The sequence below is a fragment of the Hyperolius riggenbachi genome, chromosome 1, assembly GCF_040937935.1.
Source record: "Hyperolius riggenbachi isolate aHypRig1 chromosome 1, aHypRig1.pri, whole genome shotgun sequence".
NCBI classification, from domain to species: domain Eukaryota; kingdom Metazoa; phylum Chordata; class Amphibia; order Anura; family Hyperoliidae; genus Hyperolius; species Hyperolius riggenbachi.
This window is the reverse complement of record NC_090646.1, coordinates 131,381,603-131,407,759: the sequence shown is the minus strand read 5'-3', so window position 1 is coordinate 131,407,759 and position 26,157 is coordinate 131,381,603. Positions and strand designations below refer to the sequence as shown.

Below are 26,157 nucleotides of genomic sequence, written 5' to 3'. Positions count from 1 at the left end.
GCCGCTGTGCATGTGCTGCAGTTGTGTTTTATGGTAATCACTGATGGACTGTCACTGTGCATGTGCTGCAGTTGTGTTTTGTGGTAATCACTGATGGACTGCTGCTGCGCATGTGCTGCAGTTGTGGTTTGTGGTAATCACTGATGGACTGTCACTGTGCATGTGCTGCAGTTGTGGCTTGTGGTAATCACTGATGGACTGCCTCTGTGCATGCGCTGCAGTTGTGGCTTGTGGTAATCACTGATGGACTGCCACTGTGCATGTGCTGCAGTTGTGGCTTGTGGTAATCACTGATGGACTGCCACTGTGCATGTGCTGCAGTTGTGACTTGTGGTAATCACTGATGGACTGTCACTGTGCATGTGCTGCAGATGTGACTTGCATCTGTATGTAGATTCTAGAAAGGCTCTCCATTGAAATGCAGTGAAAACGATAACCAGTGCAGTAGTATAAAAGCAGTGAACAGAAGCTGCTGTTGGCTTTCCGGCCCTCCACTCCGTACATAGGTGTTCACAATTTTATTGTCACACTTTTTCCTAGTTTTATAAGTATGCCTAGGAGCAAGAAGACGCCTGATGGGTAAGATTAACCCCCCTCGGCCACCCGCACAGCTGCAGTAATTAGCAGGATGAAATTTGAATAACCCTATTCGAATTTCATCCGAATTCGAATTTGAGAGCATCCCTGCTTGTATGAACAAGTATGCAGCAGATCAGGTGTTTCTGACATTATTGTCAGATCTGACAAGATTAGCTGCATGCTTGTATCTGGTGTTATTCAGATACTTCTGCAGCCAAATAGATCAGCAGGACTGCCAGGCAAATGTATTGTTTAAAAAAAAAAAAATATGCCAACCTCGATAGACTTCTCGCTTAAAGAGACTCCGTAACAAAAATTGCATCCTGTTTTTTATCATCCTACATGTTCCAAAAGCTATTCTAATGTGTTCTGGCTAACTGCAGCACTTTCTACTATGACAGTCTCTGTAATAAATCAATGTATCTTTCCCCTGTCAGACTTGTCGGCCTGTGTCTGGAAGGCTGCCAAGTTCTTCAGTGTTGTGGTTCTGCTATGAACTCACCCTTTCTGGCCCCTCTATGCACACTGCCTGTGTGTTATTTAGATAAGAGAGAAGAGAGAAGCTGCTCTAATCAGCTGGATAAATCGTCCTCTGAGCTGGCTGGGCTTTCACATACTGAGGAATTACAAACAAGGGCAAAGCTGTTTGCAGGAAGAAAAGAGCAGCCTGAAACTTCAGTGCATGGGGGAAAGAAACACACAAATGATCTCTTGAGATTCAAAAGGAATGCTGTATACAGCCTGCTTATGTATGGATGTATTTTCTATGTGTGGACATACTGTACATCAACCTACTTCCTGTTATGGTGGCCATTTTGTTTGTTTACAAACAAACTTTTTAAAACGGTTTTTAACCACTTTTAATGCGGCGAGGAGCGGCGAAATTGTGTCAGAGGGTAATAGGAGATGTCCCCTAACGCACTGGTATGTTTACTTTTGAGCGATTTTAACAATACAGATTCTCTTTAAAGAGAATCTGTATTGTTAAAATCGCACAAAAGTAAACATACCAGTGCGTTAGGGGACATCTCCTATTCCCCTCTGTCACAATTACGCCGCTCCCCGCCGCATTAAAAGTGGTTAAAAACAGTTTTAAAAAGTTTGTTTATAAACAAACAAAATGGCCACCAAAACAGGAAGTAGGTTGATGTACAGTATGTCCACACATAGAAAATACATCCATACACAAGCAGGCTGTATACACCCTTCCTTTTGAATCTCAAGAGATCATTTGTGTGTTTCTTTCCCCCTGCATCTCTCATGCACTGAAGTTTCAGGCTGCTCTTTTCTTCCTGCAAACAGCTTTGCCCTTGTCTAATTCCTCAGTATGTGAAAGCTCAGCCAGCTCAGAGGATGATTTATCCAGCTTGTAAAAGATAAGAGATAAGAGAGAAGCTGCTCTTATCTAAATAATACACAGGCAGTGTGCATAGAGGGGCCTGAAAGGGGGAGTTCATAGCAGAACCACAACACTGAAGAACTTGGCAGCCTTCCAGACACAGGCTGACAAGTCTGACAGGGGAAAGATACATTGATTTATTACAGAGACTGTGATAGCAGAAAGTGCTGCAGTAAGCCAGAACACATTAGAATAGCTTTTGGAACTTGTAGGATGATAAAAAACAAGATGCAATTGTTGTTACAGAGTCTCTTTAAGGTTCCCTGTAACTCAGGCAGATTTAGGGTATCTGCTGCACTCGCTTATTGGTGCAAAACCTTTTTGTTTGCAAAAACTAATGAAGCCAAAAGACTTGCATGACAGCCAGCTAAAATATAATTTTAAAAAAGGACGTGAGAATGGCAGCCTCCATATTCTTCTCGCTTTTGCTTTTTTTTTTTTAAATAAATAGCAAAGTGGTTCTTTTTAGGACTTGACGTTCCAAGGAATTATGTGTCCTATCTGTGTTTTGCTTGGTTACCATGTATTACATTTTGTACCTTTTTTGTTTTTTTCTCCTCTTGCTTTGAACTGTACTTTGGGTAGCAAGTCTTTGTTATCTCTAAATCTGTAGCTTTTTGGGCCAGACCTCCTCAGTTGTAACTGGCTGAAGTCCCCTCCCAAGATATTAATTTTATAGACAGTTTTAAGTGAACCTTTTCCATCTCTCAACACATCTAATCACTTCCAATAAGTCATGTCTGTCACTGTAGCTTTTATTGGAATTCAAAGAACCTTTTTTTCATACATATCTTTTTTCAATGTCCTGTACAGGTCTCGTGTTAAAAGTATTAGTTCTAAAACATCATTTGTCCTTTTGTTGGCAGCAGTATCCCACAGTGTCAAAAAATACATGCAGCGCACAAGGTGGAGGGACTCCGCAGAACAATTCATACTTACAAACTGCAATCATCTTGTTCTGGTAGCCTAATCCCTATACATGTGTATTTATTTATAAGCACAGTTCACAACAGTTATTTCTGGAATGCACAGAATGAGTTAGGGAATGAGTTAGGTAACTTTTTATGAGAATTGTCTGAAATAAGTTCCAATGATTTTCTACGTAATACCTCTGTTTAGATCTCATTCTGTTTGGGCTGTATACACGCGTGGGTGTGTTTAAATGCATAATATTAAAGGATTATCCAAGCTGTAAAAAAATAAAAACTCCACTTACCAGGGGCTTCCTCCAGCCCCTGGCAGTCGTTCTGTGCCCTCACCGCAGCTCCTTTCACTCCCGGAGTCCTGCGCTGAAGAAGCCGACCTCGCCAGGTCAGCTTCCGGGTCGGCTTCATGTGCGCTCCACGGCGGGGGGTCACGTGGTGTATGCGGTGTATGGTGTATTCGACGTCATCGGGTTGCAGTAGAGACTCGATGACGTCGCCATCAAGACGTGACCCCCGCCGTGGAGCGCACATGAAGCCGACCCGGAAGCTGACCTGGCGAGGTTGGCTTCTTCAGCGCAGGCCACCGGGAGTGAGAGGAGCTGCGGCGAGGGCACAGAATGACTGCCAGGGGCTGGAGGAAGCCCCAGGTAAGTGGAGTTTGCTTTTTTTTACAGCTTGGACCTTCCCTTTAACTACAATATGGTGCATACATTGTTTCTAGAGTAAGCCAGGGAGGTAATACATACATTGCTTTAGAACTGATGCAGATACCAAAACATCAATATTTTACTTGCTACATTGGTTCAGATGGAGAGTAGATGCCATGTTATCAGAATCTGACATGAGTTCCTTTGAACTCAGGTCACATTACCTCCATCACCCCTTCAGCTCGGTGTTGGTGTATTGTAATCCTTTGTCACCACCTTTGTCATGGCCATGACACTAGAAGGCCCTGCACATAGCTGGTTATATCTGGAGCTGAGCACTGTTGTTGTTTGAAGAATCAGACCAGTAGTTGTAGCATGTTGACATTTTTATAGACCAGACCTTTAATTGAAATTAATTTTTGGCACTCAAACAAAGACTTGCAGTTACATAGCCATTCATTCCGGATCTGGCATGTGCAGTATTCATTTGGACTAAAAACATCAGACTAGTCTACATGCCTTCATAAAACAGAACTGCAAAGAATATTTTTGAAATGTATTTACAAAACTAAGGTATGATGATTTGTGTGTGTGAATGGAACAAGCAGATTTTCTAACACATCAACGACAAACAGGATTTGCACTGTAGCAGAACGGCCCAAATATGTCAGTATGGACCACAGAACAAACTGATAGGAGGAAAATATTGAGAATTGTTTATGGCACCCAGTGTATGTAGAAAATTGGTCTGGAAAGGATCCAGAACACTTCATTAAATGTGTGGATAGTGGATAAGATTGTTTTAAAGTTGAACATAAACTAAGGGCTCTGGGCAGTGCTAAAGCCCTGAATGCTTATTTTTATATGTCGGAAATTATCCCTATGGAAGCATCATATTTCTTAATTTAGTTAACAAACAGATTCCCGCACTATGGGGCATATACTATTATGCCATATTAAGTCTCACTGCATGACTCTGTAATCATCTCATGTAAAAATATAGCTTGAGTACTGGAGTCCTCTGCCTCTCTTTTGTCAATCAAACATATTGAATTCAACTCACTTAATTGCTACTGTTGTTCTACTGTAGTTTCTTTACATGGAAGAATTCTTCAGTTTAGTGACCATGTTGTTTATAAGACAACCGAGGTGACATGTGACATGATGAGATAGACATGTGTATGTACAGTGCCAAGCACACAAATAACTGGCCTGTGTTCCTTTTTTTTTCTTTCTGTGCCTGAAAAAGTTAAACATCAGGTATGGAAGTGGCAGTTTCTGTCTGGGTCGGGACCAGGTCAGACTATAACATAACCTTCATTGATAAGTAATTACAGCCATAAAACACTTTCCTGTCAGTAAATGTCTTCTGAGAGCAGGAGAGAGATAAAAAGGGTCAATAATTCATAAATTTGAGCTCTGACATACTTCAATGAAGGTGTCATTGAGCAGAGACAATGAAACAGTGAAAACGTAAAAACTAGATTGAAATATAAAATAAAACTGTGGGGTATCTAAAAAAGTTATTTTTAGGAGACTAAGGATAGATACAATTGTATTTCTCATCAGTTTATTTTCACCTCGGATGTCCTTTAACGCTTGCAGTCATTGGATAAACTGGTACTTTCTCCATGGCAGGTTCCATAGACCAAAGGTCCTAGAGCACTAAGGAGTAACTTCTAAAATGCTCCACTCTATGCTGTTTTTTTAAATCCAGAATTACATCTGATTCGCCCGAAGTACGGGCCAGTAAACACTGCCCAGGCCAATGTGATGTTGTTCTGGGCAGGGCTGATTGACTCATAGCTCTGGCATTATTATGCATCAGTAAGGGCTCCACTGGAGTTTTATTATCATGCGTAATAAAAGATAATTTTTAAGCAATGGCCATGGCTTTTATAGCAACCTGTGCCCCAAATCTGGATAGTGCTGAATTCCGGATGCAGGTTTGGGAGCAGTGTTGGCGTTTGCATTCGGCATAGCCAATTCTAAACACTTGAAATCTGCAAAAGCATTGATTTTCAAGCTAATGGACACACTTGGATGGATGCCCATAACTAACAATTCATCTGTGGACCACAATATGAAAACCTTTGGTCTAATCAATGAATATATTCAGCATCATCCAACACAGAATAAAAAGTCCATATATGGCATTGACTGGTTCCCTTTCTGACCTACTGTCACCCAGCACTGGCTGCAGTAGAGGAAGACACAACAAGTACCTCCCCATAGTCACATTCCAGCTTTATTTCCCTGTAGTTAATTACCAGCTTCATCAGAATATTTCATTTCTTATGACGTCTTTAAACAAATTACACTTTTCACAACTTTGTGATCTAAATTAACATTAATGGGAGACATTTTAGAGTTTCTATGAGAATGTTTCCCTGTGTTTTGATTACCAAGCAACTACAATGTATTTACTCTGAAAACCATCATAACGCTGGGAAGCACTTTCTCAGAAGGAATAATTGTTTGGCATTTTGGATTAAGCTTCGTGGAATCTCAGCATTCATTTTTCCACAAATAGGAACACACTTATAAAATAAAGACTTCTGACCGTTGCAGCATGAATTACACTTTATGCCATTTCCATAGCCGTAATGGTGATCTTTCTATTATGAATACTGAGTACACTATTTTTGTACTTATATGCAGTTTTTACTAACAATGAATCCATTCAAATATGAGTCTAACTGCTACTTAGAATAGGAAAAATACCTCTCCAATTAATTGAATTCTGCCCAGCTATCCTAGCTTCAGTTTGGCATGACTTCCTTATAATTTGAACTAACTTGATCTATTTCCTGGAAACTAAGTGAAATGCCCAGTTTACTAATATGACATTGTTGACTAACATGCATTACAAAATATCATACAGGCTTTGATATGTCAACTCAACACAGCATTCATCAAAAAAGCACAAATCATAAAATAGGTTATGTATTAGACTGAGGTAAACAAGGGCTTCACAGTGTTTAAACTTGAAGGAACATTTATTGCCATAAAGGTATAAGTACGGGTTTTTTGAGTGATAGCTAATAGTTGCTAAGTGTTTGTAGACTGTGACTCAAAGAAATAATTGATTACCTGTCCAAACATTTACGCGGAATTCTCATGGACAGTATATTCTAAAAAATAAAAAACAAACCTCACCTTTTGTGACCAGTTTCATATCATTCTAAGCAAATAATGCTATCATAACACTGCTATGCAAGATAATTACAGCCAATCAGAGCACACTGTCCCCAGGAAACTTGCTGATCATGGCATAGGGCTGTGGAGAAACCTCCTGCATTTAACCTAGTCCTTAGAAAAATATAGGGAGAATAGACGTATAACAGATGGCACCGCAGCATTAGTTTTAAAAGCCTATATACGTAATTTTCTTTTTGTTTCCTAAAAGCTCCCCTCATAATCCTCCTTAAAGGGAAGGTTCAAGCAAAATAAAAAAATGAGTTTCACTTACCTGGGGCTTCTACCAGCCCCATGCAGCCATCTTGTGCCCTCGTAGTCACTCACTGCTGCTCCAGTCCCCCGCTGGCAGCTTGCCGACCTCGGAGGTCGGCGGGCCGCATTGCGTACATTTTTACGCATTCCCGCTAGTGCAGGAACATTAACACATACATTTTTACGCATTACTGGTTCAATGCGTACATTTTTACGCATTGAACCAGTAATGCGTAAAAATGTATGTGTTAATGTTCCTGCACTAGCAGGAATGCGTAAAAATGTACGCAATGCGGCCCGCCGACCTCCGAGGTCGGCAAGCTGCCAGCAGGGGACTGGAGCAGCAGTGAGTGACTACGAGGGCACAAGATGGCTGCATGGGGCTGGTAGAAGCCCCAGGTAAGTGAAACTCATTTTTTTATTTTGCTTGGACCTTCCCTTTAAAGTGGAACAAAACTCAGACCTTCCTCTCTGCTCTAAAAGATTAGACACAGAATGAAAACATTTTTGGGGAAAAAAAGTATTAATTACAATTTATGGAATTCCTAAATAATAGAAGCAGTAGAGTGTTGTACGATGTTAACCATCAGGAAAACACAAGTTTGCCTTCTTAACACAGAAGGAATTTGCGATAAATCAGGTTGGAATGAGCATATGATGTCTAACACAATGCATCACTGCTGAATATGCAAATTATCCCTTGTTGTCCCTGTAAGCTAGACACACCCCCAAAACCCCTGGAATGCAATGATGTGTCAGCTTGTTAATTGTACAGAGCCACAAACTTACATACTCCAATGAGTTCTGGTTCACCATGAGCTTACCGGGTAGTCTGTAACTTTACCCATCAGTAGAAGTTTTGAATCCACTATCCAATAATTTGAAGTTTTGAATCCACTATTCTTCTATTTTTATCTATCTATCTATCTATTTTATATATATATATATATATATATATATATATATATATATATATATATATATATTTATATTTTATATATATATAATTTTTATTTATTTATTTATCGTGCCACAATTCTTTTTGATTCTTGTGGTGGCTAGACTGGTTTTAAATTCTATGACTTATTTTAGCCTGCGACTAATATTGTATGTAGCCTGATCATGTTATGTTTGAATGAGTTACAATGTCTCCTCATAAATCTGAGTCTGTGGTATGTGATGTTCAAGCAAACAAGTGGTCTTATATTTTTGTCATTAATTAGCTAAATTAGCTACGTGTAACGATTGGTGTCAGCAACACAGATTTTTCTGATTATTGATGATCTACAGCAGTGGTGCCCAATCTTTTTTGGCCCGAGGGCCGAACTTTAAATCAAGAAAAATCTCGAGGGCCGGAACACATGCATACAAATTTTCGATGTAAAACTTTAAACGTTTTTCTAGTAACAGTTAACATGGTGTTGGAAATGGAAAGAAAACGACAATATAAGAATTGTTGTACTCACCATTTGATGCACATTTTTTTAATGAGAAGTTTGCGGCTGTTTTTCAGAAACCAATTTCTGGATATTTGGCTCCAAATTTGTAACATTTATTCTTAATACAGAATGAAGATGATCATCTGTGATGTAAGAACGTGAGCCAGTTTCTGTGTGGGGCTGCCCGCTCTGTGTGGGGCTGAGGGGGCTGTCTGCTCTGTGTGGGGCTGAGGGGGCTGCCCTGTCTGTGTGGGGCTGAGGAGGCTGCCATGTCTGTGTGGGGCTGAGGAGGCTGCCCTGTCTGTGTGGGGCTGAGGAGGCTGCCATGTCTGTGTGGGGCTGAGTGGGCTGCCCTGTCTGTGTGGGGCTGAGTGGGCTGCCCTGTCTGTGTGGGGCTGAGTGGGCTGCCCTGTCTGTGTGGGGCTGAGGAGGCTTCCCTGTCTGTGTGGGGCTGACCTGTCTGTGTTGGGCTGAGTGGGCTGCCCTGTCTGTGTGGGGCTGAGGAGGCTGCCCTGTCTGTGTGGGGCTGAGGAGGCTGCCCTGTCTGTGTGGGGCTGAGGAGGCTGCCCTGTCTGTGTGGGGCTGAGGAGGCTGCCCTGTCTGTGTGGGGCTGAGGAGGCTGCCCTGTCTGTGTAGGGCTGAGGAGGCTGCCCTGTCTGTGTGGGGCTGAGGAGGCTGCCCTGTCTGTGTGGGGCTGAGGAGGCTGCCCTGTCTGTGTGGGGCTGAGGAGGCTGCCCTGTCTGTGTGGGGCTGAGGAGGCTGCCCTGTCTGTGTGGGGCTGAGGAGGCTGCCCTGTCTGTGTGGGGCTGAGGAGGCTGCCCTGTCTGTGTGGGGCTGAGGAGGCTGCCCTGTCTGTGTGGGGCTGAGGATGCTGCCCGAGGAGGAGAGGATCGGGTGGTATTGCGTAGTAAAGTATCGGCGTAGTCCCGCGCATACTTGAGAATGTGCTGGTATTCAGCCCCGGGTAGCGCTGGGATAGTTAGAAAGCCTCGCTCATTGGTTAGTGCAGGAACCTTCCTCCAATAGGAATCAGCCTAATTCCTATTGGAGGAAAGTTCCTGCACTAACCAATGAGCGAGGCTTTCTAACTATCCCAGCGCTACCCGGGGCTGAATACCAGCGTGTATGCGTGGGACTACGCGGATACTTTACTACGCAATACCACCCGATCCTCTACCCCTCTGCGGGCAGCCTCCTCAGTCTCCCCCAGCCTCCCCCTCCGCAGGACACCGCCGCGCGGGCCACAGAAACTGGACTCGCGGGCCACAAATGGCCCGCGGGCCGTAGGTTGGGCACAGCTGATCTACAGTATCACCAATAATACAGATACTATACCTGATTATGTGGTGATCTGCAGAATCACCAATAATGCTAGTATAGCTAGACACGGGAAAACCAATGTGGGATTGTGTTTTGGTGCAACAGTAATGAGAAGAGGAGATCTCCCGAGGAGCGGGAGATTCAGACAATACTGCAGCCAAGGATCCCCTGAGGAGCAGGGGATTCAGACTGTACTGCTGCCAGTGGACACCTGAGGAGCAGGGACCACTGACTGTGCTGCAAGGATGATCACCTGAGGAGCAGGTGATTAAGACTACACTACAGCCAAGGATCTCCTAAGGAGCAGGAGATTCAGACTGTACTGCAGTCAGTGGACACCTGAGGAGCAGGGACCACTGACTGTGCTGCAAGGATGATCACCTGAGGAGCAGGTGATAAAGACTACACTACAGCCAAGGATCTCCTGAGGAGCTGGAGACAACCAGCAACTGATAGGCAGGTCCTATATATACTCAGAGCGCTCCACAGCGCCGCCCCAGTCACTCAGCCAATCCAGAGCACTACTGGAGTCAGCTGACCGGCTGATCAGCTGACTCCTCTTTTACTTGCATAAAGGTCCTGTCGCCGCTCTCAATCTATGTGCACTAGAAGGACCAGGCAAAACAGCAGCATGTAGCTGCATGGCAGAGGCCGCCGGCTGATACGCGGAGATAGCCGCCATGCCGCTTGGCCATGCGGCGGTATCTCCGCTATCCTTTACACTACGGTAAATCTGTAATTAAGGCATCCATTGACTTTATTTGTGGTTGCAGAACAATGTATCTCCTATTAAATGTCCAGTGTATATAAGCTGTGTTCTAAATGTTGTCAGTATACAGGTATCAGTCTGATGAAGGCTTCATAGCCGCCCGAAAGGTTACTCTTTTTCTTCTACGTTAGCCTAAAAATGGCATCATCCTGATTCAAAACTTCTTGAAATTCCTAAAAAAAACCCTTTTTACTAGGTTTCACTTTTGCATAAGGGACTGAAAAGTTTAAGTCTCAGTACTTACTATATGGAGCACTGTCTCAGCTCTCCTGCAGTTTATTCACAATTGCTGATAACTAATTAGACAGGCATTTTATTAGTTCTGCTGGATGGCTGCTGTGGGGCAGGGCAGGGGGATGTATTGCTCAAGAAGGCATTCCAGGTCTACCATGCTATGCTAGGCTGGTGTGACTGAGGGCTGGGGCAAGGTGGAGTGGCATTGGGAGGGTAACATTTCAGCACGGGGTTGGGGAGGATGCAGGAAGACTACCTAGGAAGCCTTAGCATCAAAATTAAATATTTGTTAACCAGTTAACACCAATAGGGCAGCATGGTGGCATAGTGGTTAGCGCTCTTGCCTTGCATCGCTGAGTCCCTGGTTCAAATCCCAGCCAGGTCAACTCAACATCTGCAAGGAGTTTGTATGTTCTCCCCGTGTCTGCGTGGGTTTCCTCAGGACACTCTGGTTTCCTCCCACATCCCAAAAACATACAGATAAGTTAATGGGCTTCCCCCTAAAAATTTGCCCTAGACTACAATACATACACTTCACAATACATACAGTACATAGACATATGACTATGGTAGGGACTAGATTGTGAGCTCCTTCGAGGGACAGTTAGGGTGCCCATACACTCGTCAGATTGGCAGCAGATAGATAAGAAATGCATCTGATGATCTATCTGATGCGTTTTTAGAACATTTTTTACCAGGATAGAATTCCAATAGATTTCAGTTTGAAATATATTGAAATTCGATCTGATGGTATTTTTTTGCCATCAGATTTCCATTAAGGCCAATGCAAACTGATAAGCAATCTCATCAGATCGACCTAAATTTTCCACCCTGCCAGTTCGATGGAAATCCATCGAAATCGATCGAAATCGGCCATCGATCGGTCGATTGGCCAACCGATTTGCAAACGATTAATCGATCGATCGGGATCGATCGGTCGGCCAGAAAATCGGCTGAGTGTATGGGCCCCTTTAATGACAAGACTATATATACTATGTACAGCGATGCGGAAGATGTCGGCGCTATATAAATACTAAATAATAATAATAATAATAGTAAAACAGGCCCAGTGAGTTAGTGACCTGCTACAAGCATGCACATCCATACTAGTGTGTACAAGGGAAGTCAGAATGTAATTAGGGGGGATTCTTTAAAACTCAGTTTACAGAAGGTTTTATACTAACAAATGTTTACTTCTATTTTGTAAAACAGCAAACGTCATTATTTACAACAATGTTCAGAGAAAGGATATTTTTACTTTTTATTGACCATTACAATTCCAGTAGGTTACAAGTTTACAAACACTTTGTAAACTGCACCTTTGCACAGCTTGGAAAATCCTGGAGAAGACAATGCGTCAGCACAAAAAGTGTTGGAATCAATTCTAGAACAACAGCAAACTATCTTATGAAGATGCTAGAGGAAATAGGGTGACAAATAACTATATCCACAATAAAACATCCCATATTGACAAAACAGGAAAGATTGCAGAGTAAGGAAGCCACTGCTCCAAAGTTACCAAAAAAAGTGAACCTGCAGTTCTCAAGGGAATGATGGGACCATCTCTGTAGAAATGTCTTCTGACCTGATTGATCCAAGATTGTTTGGCAATAATGACCATCAGTATGTTTGGAGGACAAAGGGCAAGGCTTGCAAATGAGCCAAAGAACCTTCACTACTTCACATACTGAGTAATAAAGGGGGCCCAGTGTATAGAGACTCATACCATCCAGGATTTTGTGTAATAGACCAAAAATAACCCAAACGTCCCCTATTAAAAATGCTGCAAAGTGCAGTATTCTGTACTTAAAAAATAAAAGCTATTTGCTCATGATCTCTTCCATATGTCTGTATAACTGACATATAACTGTGGGCTAAAGAATAAACAAATGTAGAAAAAAAGTTTACCATTTACTCATTCATCACATCTCTTCTTCTCCCTGGTCCTTCTCTTCTGAGGGCCGAAACCGACTAGCAGTCTTTTCTAAGCACTAGTGACTTGAAAAAGCTCTTGCTAATGCAATGCTGTGGGGGATTTTCATAAAATCACATCGCTCAAGTGGGACCACACCCATAGCATTACATTAGCAGAGCTTTTCACATCACAGAGCGCTCAGGAAAGCACTCCTAGTGGGTTTCAGGCCTCAGAGACCTGAAACTGCTCTTCTGCTTTTTTCTATGATTTCTAATCTTGAGTACATGCTTTTCCAAATGACCTTTAGCACATTCCCCTTCTTGTCTCAGCAGTAATGGAAAAGCAATTGGATTGATTGACTGATTGACAAAACCTTTTCAACTTTTGCAAAACCTGCTGATTAGAGATGGCCTGAACTGTTCGCCGGCGAGCAGTATTCTGTGAACATCCACTGTTCGCATTCGCGGCGAACAATGAACATTTGGAGTGTTCGATTTGCCCCCTATACATTATCATTGAGCTAAACTTTGACCCCTTACCTCATAGTCAGCAGACACATGGCAGCCAATCAGCTAGCACCCCCTCCTGGACCCCCTATCAAAAAGCAGTTGCAGTGGCCATATTGGATCATTTTTCTGCTGGCTGCTGACTGTGAGTGAGAGCAGGGACATACTTGCTGCAGGTAGGTAGGGAAAGCATTAGCTCGGCCTGTGTTCTTGTTCCTCACTGGCTGTGAAAGCATCCCAAACAGCCCTTTTGATGGCTAGCACATCAGTCTCCTGTGTTTTTTTTGTGTGTGACACTCCACATTCCACTGACACCCAGACCTGTGTGCACACTACTGCTGTGCTGCTGCCTCATTAAGTTGCAGGCACAGAACCATTACAGTGCATTATTATTTCACTGTAGTCTGATAGTACTATTGCATTTCTCTGTGTGAGACACTCCACAGCCCACTGACACCCAGAACTGTGCATAATGTGATTTCTGCCCTTTAGGGATTAAAACTCGACTTTGCATCCACCCCCGTAATTTCTGGTGGGACTTTTGGCATGGATCCCCCTCCGGCATGCCCCTGTCCAGGTGTTAGACCCCTTGAAACAACTTTTTCAGCACTTTTGTGGCCAGAAACAGTCTTTATAGGTTTTTTAATTCTCCTGCCCATTGAAGACTATAGCGGTTCGCCAGATTCGCCTGTTCGCGAACATTTGCGGAAGTAGGTGTTCGCCGTTCGCAAACGGAAAAATCTATGTTCACGACATCTCTACTGCTGAAACCTAATGTCTACTCATCACTAATTGTAGACTTTATTTTTTTCTATAGTACACTTTTACTGTTCTATAAAGCTGCTGAAAACAAATTCCCTCTTATAACCTTAATGCTATGAGAGATCTGCAGAATGAATCAGTGCTGTTACATAAGACTGAACAGTCTGTGATATTTGATATGGAATAAAACCCCCAGACATCACACAGGCACGCACTGGACTGCTGCCTAATGCTTTGAAGTTTATGTGGCTGGTTGGAACAAAACCAGATTAGATGCCTGCCAACTATGTTTTGTATTTACCACAAAAACCAACTCATTTAATGAATTGTAACAGTACACACTGCCATACGCAGGTTACAGCTCTCTTCTACCTCATTGAAAATCTTCTATAATGTACTGTCATGCTTCAAAGAGGAACTTTTTCCCAGGGTTACACTTTGGGATTGACTTACTAACCAAAATAGCATGAGCAGCCTCCTGTAGCTCGCGCTATTAAATCAACGCAACTTAATTTTCTTACTGTGCACACTACGCGCGCTAGTGGCAGTGTAGCATGTGTAACTAAGCATTGAGTACTGCTTAGCAAAGCCGAGCAGAAGTGATGTATCGCTACCGCAATACATCACTAGAGCGACCGCTACTAATTTAATTAACATAGTAGCCTCCGCTTTAGTGAAATGTCGCTGTAGAGATACATCACTACCACATGAGTTTGGAGTAATTTTTACCCTTTCTCAAATAGATCAGTGTGGTAGGCATGGGAAACGACTACATGAGCGACTGATAACAGGTGGTTTGCTTGATCCATCTGCCAGATCAACTTATGTGACGGTTGAGCTGATATCGTGCAGTTGGCCACATGTGTACATCCTTTGAACAACATACTTGTATTGAATGCAGCAATGTCGTTCATTCCATTGTTTTGCTTGCTGGCACAGTATGTTAATGAGTTAGGCATTCAATTAGTTCGTGTGCACAAAATACAAGTTGGGTAAACGGTTTGTCATGGGGTGGGTCATGCCATGGCGTTGGTCGTGCACTTTGTTGGACGCGTTGTATGTACCTTTAGACCATTCATAATGCACAAACGTTTTAGGGGGGTTTCAAACTGCTAACCAGTGTTATTGCTGCGGTGCAATGCGAGGGTCGCATCGCACCGCAACGCCAAAAACAGCCTTCAGTGATTTACGTGGTAAACCCTGTTCTGGGATCAGGCCAAGCAGGAAGCGCTCATTTCCTGTGGCCAAAAAGATGAATTGCGCGGAACTGTATTGACAAAATAGGCTTCGGCACATGCGAGAATATTTGCGCTGAATGATTTAAAATAAGTGTGGCTCCATAGACTTACATGATTTCTCGTCTGCTGCGCAAGCCGGCCCCCAACGCGCTATTTCCCTCACGTTGGCTAGCAGCGAAAAACATCACTTCCGACGATAGACTTTCATTGGTGTTAAGTTACCCTGCGTATAAAACAAAGTAACGCAACACCCCAGTGTGAAAGGGGCCTTAGGATTAAATAAGCAGTTTTTTGTTGTCTTTCAATACAGGTTTTTTTTATAAATGTATTATTAATTTTCACATCTTAAACCAGCACAGAAACAGATCGCCACAATATCAATTCCAGTATTATTCATATAAACAATGCAAATTTTAAAGGGAGCCTGAGATGGGGACCAAAAAAAAAAAGTATACATACCGCCTTGCCATCTCCCCATGCTGCTCAGATTCCCCACTGGACAGCCCGGTACATATTAGAAGAAAACACTGCTAATGCCTACTGAGCGCACCCTAGTAGCTACAGCTCAAGTGCTTTGAGTACGCCAGGAGAAAAGTGCAATATAAATGTTATTTTTTTATTTATTTATTGTGTTTAGTACATCTTAATAACAATTTACATTACCAAAAAAAAAAATCCATGTATTTCCTTCTGATATTTTAATATACAAGTACTGTGGGTTGTGCTTTCTAACAGTTTCAACAATTCTCAACAATACAGAATGTCATGAACTCACCTGTTGTCTGTGCCTGCAGCATTCCAGTCACTTCCAGGAGGATGACGGAGCTGCATGAGTCGGCGCCGGTCTGTGACGACAGCATGAGCGTCTCTGCGGCGGTGCATGCACGCGCAGTGTGGCAGCTCCGAGAGATGAGTGCATAGGGTCACACGCTCAGCCTATGCACTCAGCCTCCAGCTTTCATAGTGTGCTGTCAGCTGTGAGGGCATACCAGAAAATAAGGCTGGCGTCTGATTGGTGGATGGTGTATGTGGCCAGCCACTGATTGGTGAGTGATGATATAAAAGCTTGCTTGTGCTCAGAATTAACTGCCCGTGGTAGAGTTAGCGTCTCTAGCTTCTTTGTGTGCTGTATTTGATCTCGAACTTCTGTTGTGACACTTTGCTTGGACTCTGACTATTCTTTTGAATTGCCTCCTGATTTTACCCTTTGCCTGGATTTAAAAACTGTTTGGAATGCTGCCTGGACTGACCCTTTGATGGACCTTACTACTGTTGTGGATTGCTGCCTGGACTGAAACCTTGCCTACAGTGGCGTAGCTAAGGAGCTGTGGGCCCCGATGCAAGTTTTACAATGGGGCCCCCCAAGGACTCTATACATAACAATTGATACGGCGCACCAAGATCTGTTAATGGCAACTACAGTGTCAGAGGTGCAAGAAGGGGATGGGGAACAGTTTGTTAGTTTGTTAATTACCACTATTCAAAGTATCTATAGAAGTGATTATTATGAGCACAGGACCAATAGGAAGCTAATACTGTAGTTGAAGGAGGGCCCTTTGGGGCCCCTCTGGCCCAAGGGCCCCGATGCGGTCGCAACCTCTGCAACCCCTATTGCTACGCCCCTGCTTGCCTAGATTTACCATTCTTATGATATTACCTAGTTTGGTAACTTGTATGACCCTCGGTGTATGACCCTGGGCTGTCTGTTACTCTTGTCTGTGTGTCTGGTTTGATTTGGTGGTACTTCTGCCACCTAGTCATCAGTGTCTATATCTTGCACACTTAAAGGCATGGTTGTAACCAAGTTTTGGGACGATGCACTGGTCATCCCTCAACTGAGCGGGGATGCTCCATAGGGTGAATTGTGTGGAGGTGATTGGGGCATAGGTACTGATACTGAAGGCAGATGATCCCCCAGATCTCACATAGAGTCTGAAGAAGTTTGCCTATTATACCAAAAACTTTGAGTCTTTAAAAAGTTAGCCAATAAATAGTATCATCTACCTACCTTAACTGATGGCCAACATGGTACAATGCTGCTACTGCTGCTATTATGGAACTCTTCTGTAATAAAAGGTTCTCACTATAGGTGCCTGTACATGACTGAGCTGCATAGCTGCTAGTTTATAAACCCAGATGGAATTTGCAAACATTTGCCTGCATATGCATACATTTACAAAAAAAATCCAGGCCAAGCGTGCCAGATCACTTACGTTCTTTAGTTTTATCCACTGTTATCCAACACAGCCTTTACTTTTTGTGTCATTTCTTTGTCTGCCCAACTCTGAGCTTCATGGGTAACATAACTGAAGAAATGACTGTAAGTTCCACATGAGGTGACTGAGACTCGCTGTAGGTGAGGAGCATCCAGCCATCTTTTTGCTGTCTGCCAGCTGTAGAATAATAAGCTGTCAAAGCCTTATACAGTATAATGCATTGAGTCATCAGGGCATTGTGGTTTTGATTTTCACACTTGTAAACAAATTATATAACTCTGCAGAGAATAGTTGAATCTGTGTTGAAGGACACATCTAGTCACATCTTGGCTAGGGCTGTAGGCTAGGAACAATACAGCCGTACTGCTTTCATAACATTTGGATTAGTCTGTAGTCACGTTTGTTCTTTTAGCATACAATTGCATTCTGTATAGCAGTAACAAGAAATAAATATGCCATTGCCAAAAAATACCCGTAATCTTGTGTAAAAGTGGACATGGGTAGGAAAAGGAACTGGATTGTAGCAGCCTTGTTTTCCATGGGAAGTTTGGATAGCATAACAGTATTTCATAGACAGTAAATGGACAGTATGAGTTCTTGGGAAGTCGGGCCTATACTCTTCATACTACTCATTTATGGAATCTGACAGTTGGTAGTCCTAAAGGTCGGCTATTGTTCAGGACAACCAGAAATTCATGTTGTTTAAAAAAGAGAGTATTCAAAAAGGATTAGCACCGTGTAAAATATTAAATATTTATTTTATCTTTTTTAAAATGACAGATAAAATCACAAAAGGATAGTGTGCTGGGTCTCCATTTCAAACCGTCATTTTAATGAATTAAAGGAATACTATTAATTAACATTGTTATTTTCAATTGAGATAGGAATTGTTTAGGAAGTGCTGCTAAGTACGGGAGTATACATTTAAATGCTTATCTCTTTGTTTGCTGTTGTCAAATTCCTTTCACATTTTACTGAAGCCAAAACTGACAAACCAGTGAACCGTGAGGAGAGGGGGATTCCCTCACACTTCATCTATTAGCCCAGTGTGTGAGAAAGCTATCTGTTAGCCCAGTGTGTGAGAAAGCTCTAACTGGCAGCTGCCTGTGTCTCTAACTGAGCTATCTGCAGAGAGCAGAGGAAATGTAACTTATGTGCAAAATAAACATTTGTAATTGTGTGTGAAACCTGACACCAGAGGCTGTTCATATACAGTAACTCTGCAGTCTGATATGCAAAGAACAGTGTAATATTGAAACAGAGATTCACCTTTGCAAAGGAAACATTCCAAAATCTACACACAGGGAATTACAGATTTTGCCTCTATTTAGCATGAAAAGTAGGGAAATGTTTACACAGCTACTTATTATTATTATTATTATTATTTAGTATTTATATAGCGCCGACATATTACGCAGCGCTGTACAGTGTATATATATATATATCTTGTCACTAACTGTCCCTCAAAGGAGCTCACAATCTAATCCCTACTATTGCCATATGTCTATATTATGTAGTGTAAGTACTGTAGTCTAGGGCCAATTTTAGGGGGAGCCAATTGACTTATCTGTATGTTTTTGGAATGTGGGAGGAAACCGGAGTGCCCGGAGGAAACCCACGCAGACACGGAGAGAACATACAAACTCTTTGCAGATAGTGCCCTGGCTGGGATTCGAACCAGGGACCCAGCGCTGCAAGGCGAGAGAGCTAACCACTACGCCACCGTGCTGCTTAGACATTATTTGTACATTGTCATTTTAGAACACTTGGTTTGAAAGTGTCCCTTTAACGATCTGACAGTGTATGGCCGATTTCAACAGACAGCTATTCAGTGAACAGTACACAGATCAGTGGACCTGTTTCAGTCTATTCCCTATTATTTGCAGGCATCTAGTGTGATGTAGATATTAGCTCATAATAACATAATTTGGAACGGGGACTATGTTGGGTTTAAATAGTAAATATGGTAAAGTATTTATGTATGAAATATGTCTATATTTTGCAGGTAACAGCAGAAATGAGTAAACATTTGGCCATGGATGTATTTAGAAGGACGGCACTTGGCTCAGAGTTTGAATCACACTTCGGTTCCAATCAGGTATATTCTGTTTCCAAATCAGCAAAGGGGGTTTCCCCTTATAAAGATGTATACTCTGTAAAGCCTCGTACACACATACAATTTTGTTTGAATGATTGGCCAATTTAACCACTTCCATGTAATATTGGAGCTTACCGACACAATCTGTTCATAGTATTCAAAATCTGTTGGCCCTCATACTACATGGAGGTCAGGGGCGTAGCAATAGGGGGTGCAGAGGTAGCGACCGCATCGGGGCCCTTGGGCCAGAGGGGCCCCGAAGGGCCCTCCCTTAACTACAGAATTAGCTCTCTATTGGTCCTATGCTCATAATAATGACTTCTGTAGATACTTTGGATAGTAGTAATCATTAACAAACTGCTCCCCATCCCCTTCTTGTACCTCTGACACTGTAGTTGCCATTGGCAGATTTTGGTGCGCCGTATAAATTGTTATGTATAGTGCTTGGGGGGCCCCATTGTAAAACTTGCATCGGGGCCCACAGCTCCTTAGCTACGCCACTGATGGAGGTGGTTCAATTGGCCAGTCATTGGTCTATCAAAACTGGATGTGTATATGCACCCTAAAGGAAATATGTTATGAAGCCTACTTCCTGTTTCCTATGCTGATCCTCCTTTGAAGTAGTTCCTGAGTTACAGATCAATTGAGTTGCCTCCCATCTGACTCCCCTGGCTGCAGGATTGTTTGAGGAAGGATTGTCATGGCCTATGCTAGCTACAATTGGGCCCTGGGACAAAAATAACTTGGGAGGCCGCCCTGATGCCCTACTTCTAACCACATCACCCCCAGGGCCTCTGAGCTGGCTGGCCAGGCCCGATCCATACCCTCCCCCCCCCCCCCCGGTCACACAATATGGTTAGGTGTTCACCATATGTCCCCTAAAAATCATTTTTTGGGTCCCCGTTATTCACCTTCTCCTTTTCCTACACAGAGTAAATACACAGCATCCCCACTCTCATGGGTCACCATAGCTAGAGGAGAGGAGGGGCACCTTGGGGAGGCCCACAGGCTCTGGGGCCCTGGGGCAATTGCCCCCGCTGCCTCTATGGAAGCGCCGACCCTGAGGCTTGTGACTCGGATGGTCTAGTTTATGATTGCTGCAGTAAGTGGCAATGACAAGTTTGGAAACAAATTCCAATCGCTACACTTATAATGGCACACTTTACAATATTATTCCTGGCAATCACCATTGGGCTTTATGCAGGAGGTGATGGCTGCAGCTCATTATGATATGTCCGATGCAACGGACATGTGCGAACATATGTCACGTTCCTGTATGCGCTGTCACTGCCCACGGCACTGTTGAGCGTTGTCAGGACCTAGCCTAGCCTATGGCATTTGTTTTGATTTATGAATCATGTTTGATGAGCAATATTAAACGTGACATAAATGTGATACATTTCATACAGAACATCAGATCACTGGTGTGACGGAACGTGAGAGTTATTATTTGTACTAATGGCTTTATCCCTGGCCGTAACATGAAGGAGAGCCACGAGGACAAACCACTGAACAAAGCAGCAGCAAGCAGAATCGGGTCACAATCATGTGCAGAGAAAGAAAGATGGCCAAACACAATCTGTAATTATCTATGTCAATTAGGCATAGAAAGGATGACAAATTCAACCCACTTAATTGTTTGACCTGCGGTTTTTCTGCTTTCATTGAAACGCTTTATTTTAATAGTTGTACTGTGTGTGGAGTAAATTAGCTAAGTGAACCTTGCATGATGAGAGAATAAGGTAAGGAATTCTACACTAGCAATTTTTTTAGTTTAAAGGCATTAATTAAAATGTACCGTAATACTGTCACCATGATTCATCTGTCACACTAACAAAATTATTTTAAAAAGTGGAGATTATAGTTCAATACCTTACTTTAGTCCTTAAAAGTTGATAATGGTTGTATAGAACATACACTTTTGTTGTAAGCGGCACAAAGTTCTGTATTTTTTGGACAATACGACTACCCTTTTCTCCTCAAAAAGTGTGTATGTGTGTGTGTGTGTGGAGGGGGGGGGGGTGTCACTGTGACTTTCTAGGTCCAAATGCAGAGAGTTCCTGACTTCTAAATGCCTGCCAATGCGAACCTCCAAGCTGCTTCAATGTTGGGGTCTCCCTGTACTGTGCCCATGCAGAGGAGGACTCCATGGGGCTCAAAGGGGCATAGAGGAGGACACGAAGAGGCAGAGAGGAGGACAGAGGAGGACACAGGGAGACACAAGAGGTACAAGGGGGCATGAGGTACAATGGGGGCATAATCCACAAGATGCCCCTTCACAGTGGATGCACCAGGTTTAGTATATATTTTTCCCCTGGTTTCTGTCCTATAAACCTGGTGCATCTTATGGTCGGGAGCGTCATATAGTCTGAAAAATATGGTAATTGTTATTCTTCTTTGTTTATTCCATAGTTAACAAAAATTGTATTCAATAGTTAACAAAATATTTCAACAACTAACAACTTAAATTGACATGGCCAAAAATCATGGGATCTTTAACCTCATATCTTCTTGCACAGTCTTTAGAAGTAATACCTACAAGCAAGAGATTCCTACAACTTTTAGTGGGGTATATTCACTAAAGTCTGTTAATTTTCACATGCATACATTGGGCCCGTCAAGTTTACCAGGTCAACGCTGCGCTTGAGACGCAAGTTGCACAATATAAGTGACGTGTTTACATGCAACACCTAGGTTGCTTGTATAACGTATGTTACTCATGCACCTTATGAAGACAATGACAACATAGGTGTTGTGTGTGTATAATGCATGTTATGCTGACAGTGTACTTCTCTCAATGTGGAGATGACCAGCCATGAATAGTGGCGTAGCTAAGGAGCTCTGGGCCCCAGTGCGAGTTAACATGAGGCCCCCTCAAGCTCTCTATACAGAACAATTAATATTCAGTGCCAAAAGCTGCCAAGGACACCCACAGAGTCAGATACGTGCATTACTAACATAACACCAATGAAGAGCTCAAACAGTGGCTGAAGGAGGGCCCCTCTGGTCCACTGGGCATGACCCCACACGTTCAGTGCTGGAGACTTCATATGTTTACTTGGCTGACTACTCTGACCATAATTATTTTCAATTTGATTGTCAGTTCAATCTCCAGAGATGTGGATTTTCTAAGGCAGCAAAATGTTTGTCATTCCTAACCAATCTTTTTATGTTCTGGTGGAAGAAGCTCCACAACGTTGGAGATGGCAACCCGTTTCTTTCTTCTGTTGTTAGGTACAGTACATACACAAGCTATTGCTCATTTGGGATGCCTCTGAGGAGGACGCACAATCTTTTTTGACATACTGGAATGATCATTTTTTACATTTGAGGTTAACCTCCAACTGGCAACCCAAAGTGATTGATATAAAGGTATCACTACAGTTGTCAAAAAAATTCCAACGCGTTTTAGACGTGGACGATAAAATCAGTTGAATTGTGGAAAAAGGTATCAGATTTGCCTAAAAGCATCCAGGAAACCTTTTATCCACTAATTTAATGAAGGACTATCAATAAAGGGAACCTAAACTGAGAACGATATGGATTTTTCCTTTTAAAAAGATAATGCCAGTTGCCTGACTCTCCTGCTGATCCTGTGTCTCTAATACTTTTAGCCACAGCCCCTGAACAAGCATGCAAATCAGGTACTCTGACTGAAGTCAGACTGGATTAGCTTGTTTCAGGTGTGTGATTCAGCCACTACTGCAGCCAAAGAGATCAGCAGGACTGACAAGCAACTGGTATTGTTTAAAAGGAAACATCCATATCCCTCTCAGTTAAGGTTCCCTTTAATACTAGCAATTGGTCATACACTCAGTGTTCCTTCAAGCTTGGGTTATCGACTTGCAGGTATAGTATTACATTTTTATTTATTTGCAGGTAATATTACATCTAATAAGGTATATTACATCTATATTTAATGCATCTTCCTTTCCCATTATATTAACTGTAATACTCTTATTGTAGTGTATTTTGGTGACCTGCAGAGGAAACAGTTAGTTAAAGATTACCACTATGCAATGCACATATAGATGTGTTCATTACCAGCATAACACCAATGAAAAGCTAATAAGAAGGATGAAGTAAGGCCCCTCTGGTCCAGGGTCCCCAGTGTGGTTTCAACCTCTGCACCCCCTATTGAAATGCCACTGCTTGTAAAGTACCACCAAAGGTTAATGGCTCATACACACGGGGTACGGCTGTTGCCGCAACCACGTGGCACGCGCGTGTTGCGGCGACAGGTCACCCATGTGTATGACGAACGTGCCCCGAACCGTCGCTACTCTGAGCTGTTGCCAGGCGATTGACTTGTTCAATCGCCGGCAACAGCTGTCGCCGCAACTGTCGCTAGTCCGCCGTGTGTATGCGGACTAGCGACAGCAACTCCATACACAATGTATGGAGCTTCCGGCGGAGGGTGGAACCTGCGGCGACAGCTTCCGCCGCGTCTCTGCCTTTGGGCAGAGAAGTGTAGATAGCTGTCGCACGGGCGGAGCTGTTGCGCGCGCGTTCCCTATGCGCTAGCGACTAGCCACAAAGGTCCCCCGTGTGTATGTAGCTTATGAACTACTGTATGTGGGCTACTATTGCTCAGAGGAACCGCACATTCATGACTTCAGCTTTCCTGGCCAATACCAGCCTGTATGGGTTTAAGGACTTACAAAGGCTTGGGGAATTGATTCTTTAAAAATATATTTTTTTTCACTGTGTAGTGTCATTGTCACAATTTTTTTTTACATTTCGACAATTTCACCCAAAAAAACTGATGTGTACTGAAGCAAGATTGTGCTCAAGAGGAAAAAACAGCCCAATTTCAGGAACTGCCATAATTGACGTGTATTCCTACCAAGATTCTGTGTTTGATTTGCAAACACACTACATTTTTACATCATTTTTTCACTTGGGTGTTGGGACAGGTTCCTGTGGTGCCCCCGACCACAATAGCAATATTGGCAACAGTAGTATATACAGCAGTTTTGCAATTAGCTCTAGAATGCAACAAATATGGCCACCAACAGATTTTAATGCAAAATGGTTAGCTTCTGATCTAAATCATTTTTTTGGCCAATGTCAGACCTTATTTTTGCATTGAACATGCTATTTTCGATTTCAAGAAAATTACATTGTATTTTCCCATATGGTCAAAGGAAACAGATTTTCCTTTCCAATGCGAAAATGTTTGAAAAATGTGTAATTTTACCTCAGACAAAAATGCAAAAAAAATCACATACGTATTACAAAATAATTTTCGATGTCTTTTTTCGCACGAAAGTCATTTTTTACATTATTTTTGCGAAAAATTATAATACGAAATGAATATCATAATTTTTGCTCATCACTGACAGAAAGATTCCACTGCTCAGTGCACACATCTGTTACACGATTTCACAATCTGCACCTATAGCACTCCTTCACATTCCGCTCACTAGTTGGTGCGCAGTGGTTCCATGGTGATAGCAGGGTCTGTGACTTCTACATTTTCCAGGCCAGATCTCTGAAAGAATAAAACTATACTTTATTTGGAATGTGGCATTAGAAAGGTAGCCACTGATTAGTGAAGTACTAAAAAAATGGCTTAAATATTTTACTATTTTTTTTGGATTAAATGTTTTACTCTTTATTTTGTACATGCTGTCCATTGCTGGAGAATGATCTTCACTGCCCAATCCCTGCAAGAAAAGGACCTGCATATTCTGCATATGTTTCAGAGTAAATCCATAATGGACCATATGCAGAACATGCAGTACTATTCTGTCTTCTCTAGTCTTTCCGCAGGAGGTTTACTTTACTGTCTTAAAAAAAAAAGAACTGTCTAATCATGAACTATATGTTTGTGTCTTTCAGGTTCAGGAATACCTGAAGAATTCAAATCCACTAGATTTCTAATGTATGCGTCCACGTTAAACTTTTTGTGCATTGTAATATATTGTATGTAGTTTTTAAGCCACTCATAGCTCTTTTGAATAGTTAAAGAGGTACCCGCAATGACATATAGAAGAACGTAATAAATTATTCAAGATATCCTTTTTTACTTTACCAGTAATTATCCTGGTTTCACATTAGAAACACTTCTTATAAACATTGCTTCATATTGGTATGTAATCATCCTTCCAGTGATGTTAAGGCTAGGCTATGATGTCATAAAGCCTTCTGCCCCAGAGCATATTGGGAGATTGTGATGTTCCTGCTTACTTTACAGAGGAAAAAATACATTCCTCAGTGATTCAACTTGCCAGCGGTAAAGATGGTGGCATCTCTGATAAATGTAATAAAGCAAATCAGGGTGAGGTGAGATTTTACAATGGGCAAACATTTACTAAATAAAATAGAAGTTACTATTGTAAAAAATAAACAGTTTTCTTCATGAAGTTATATAAAATAAAATTTCTCTTCAAGTGAGCTTGATATTGTGCATCTCGCATATTGGACAGCCAGAGTTTGTGACTCTCACCATAGACAGGACTGGCAGGGGCAGTAAACAGGCAGTTATGTAATGGTTACCTCCCATCTCTTCCTACTTTGACAGGACTGCCCCGGGTTTGGAGGCATGGTCCCATGTCATGCAGACCCCCCCCCCCCCCACACACACACACACACACCTCTTGTGCCCTGATAGATGCAGAGCAAGAAGGATACAGCCACACACCAAGCTGGCT

General features: G+C 42.5%; 1 protein-coding gene across 6 annotated transcripts in view; it reads left to right on the top strand.

The window, feature by feature from the left end:
- Window positions 1-25,527, top strand: part of LOC137546215 (uncharacterized) — a 105,510-nt gene extending 79,983 nt beyond the window's left edge. For all 6 annotated transcript variants that reach the window (XM_068268438.1, XM_068268406.1, XM_068268386.1 and 3 more), the window contains 2 exons: window positions 19,409-19,501; window positions 25,346-25,527. In XM_068268438.1, coding sequence (XP_068124539.1) covers window positions 19,409-19,501; window positions 25,346-25,387 — 135 coding nt within the window. In that variant the 3' untranslated portion in view covers window positions 25,388-25,527. The remainder of the gene's footprint in view (window positions 1-19,408; window positions 19,502-25,345) is intronic.
- The last annotated feature ends 630 nt before the right edge of the window (window positions 25,528-26,157 follow it).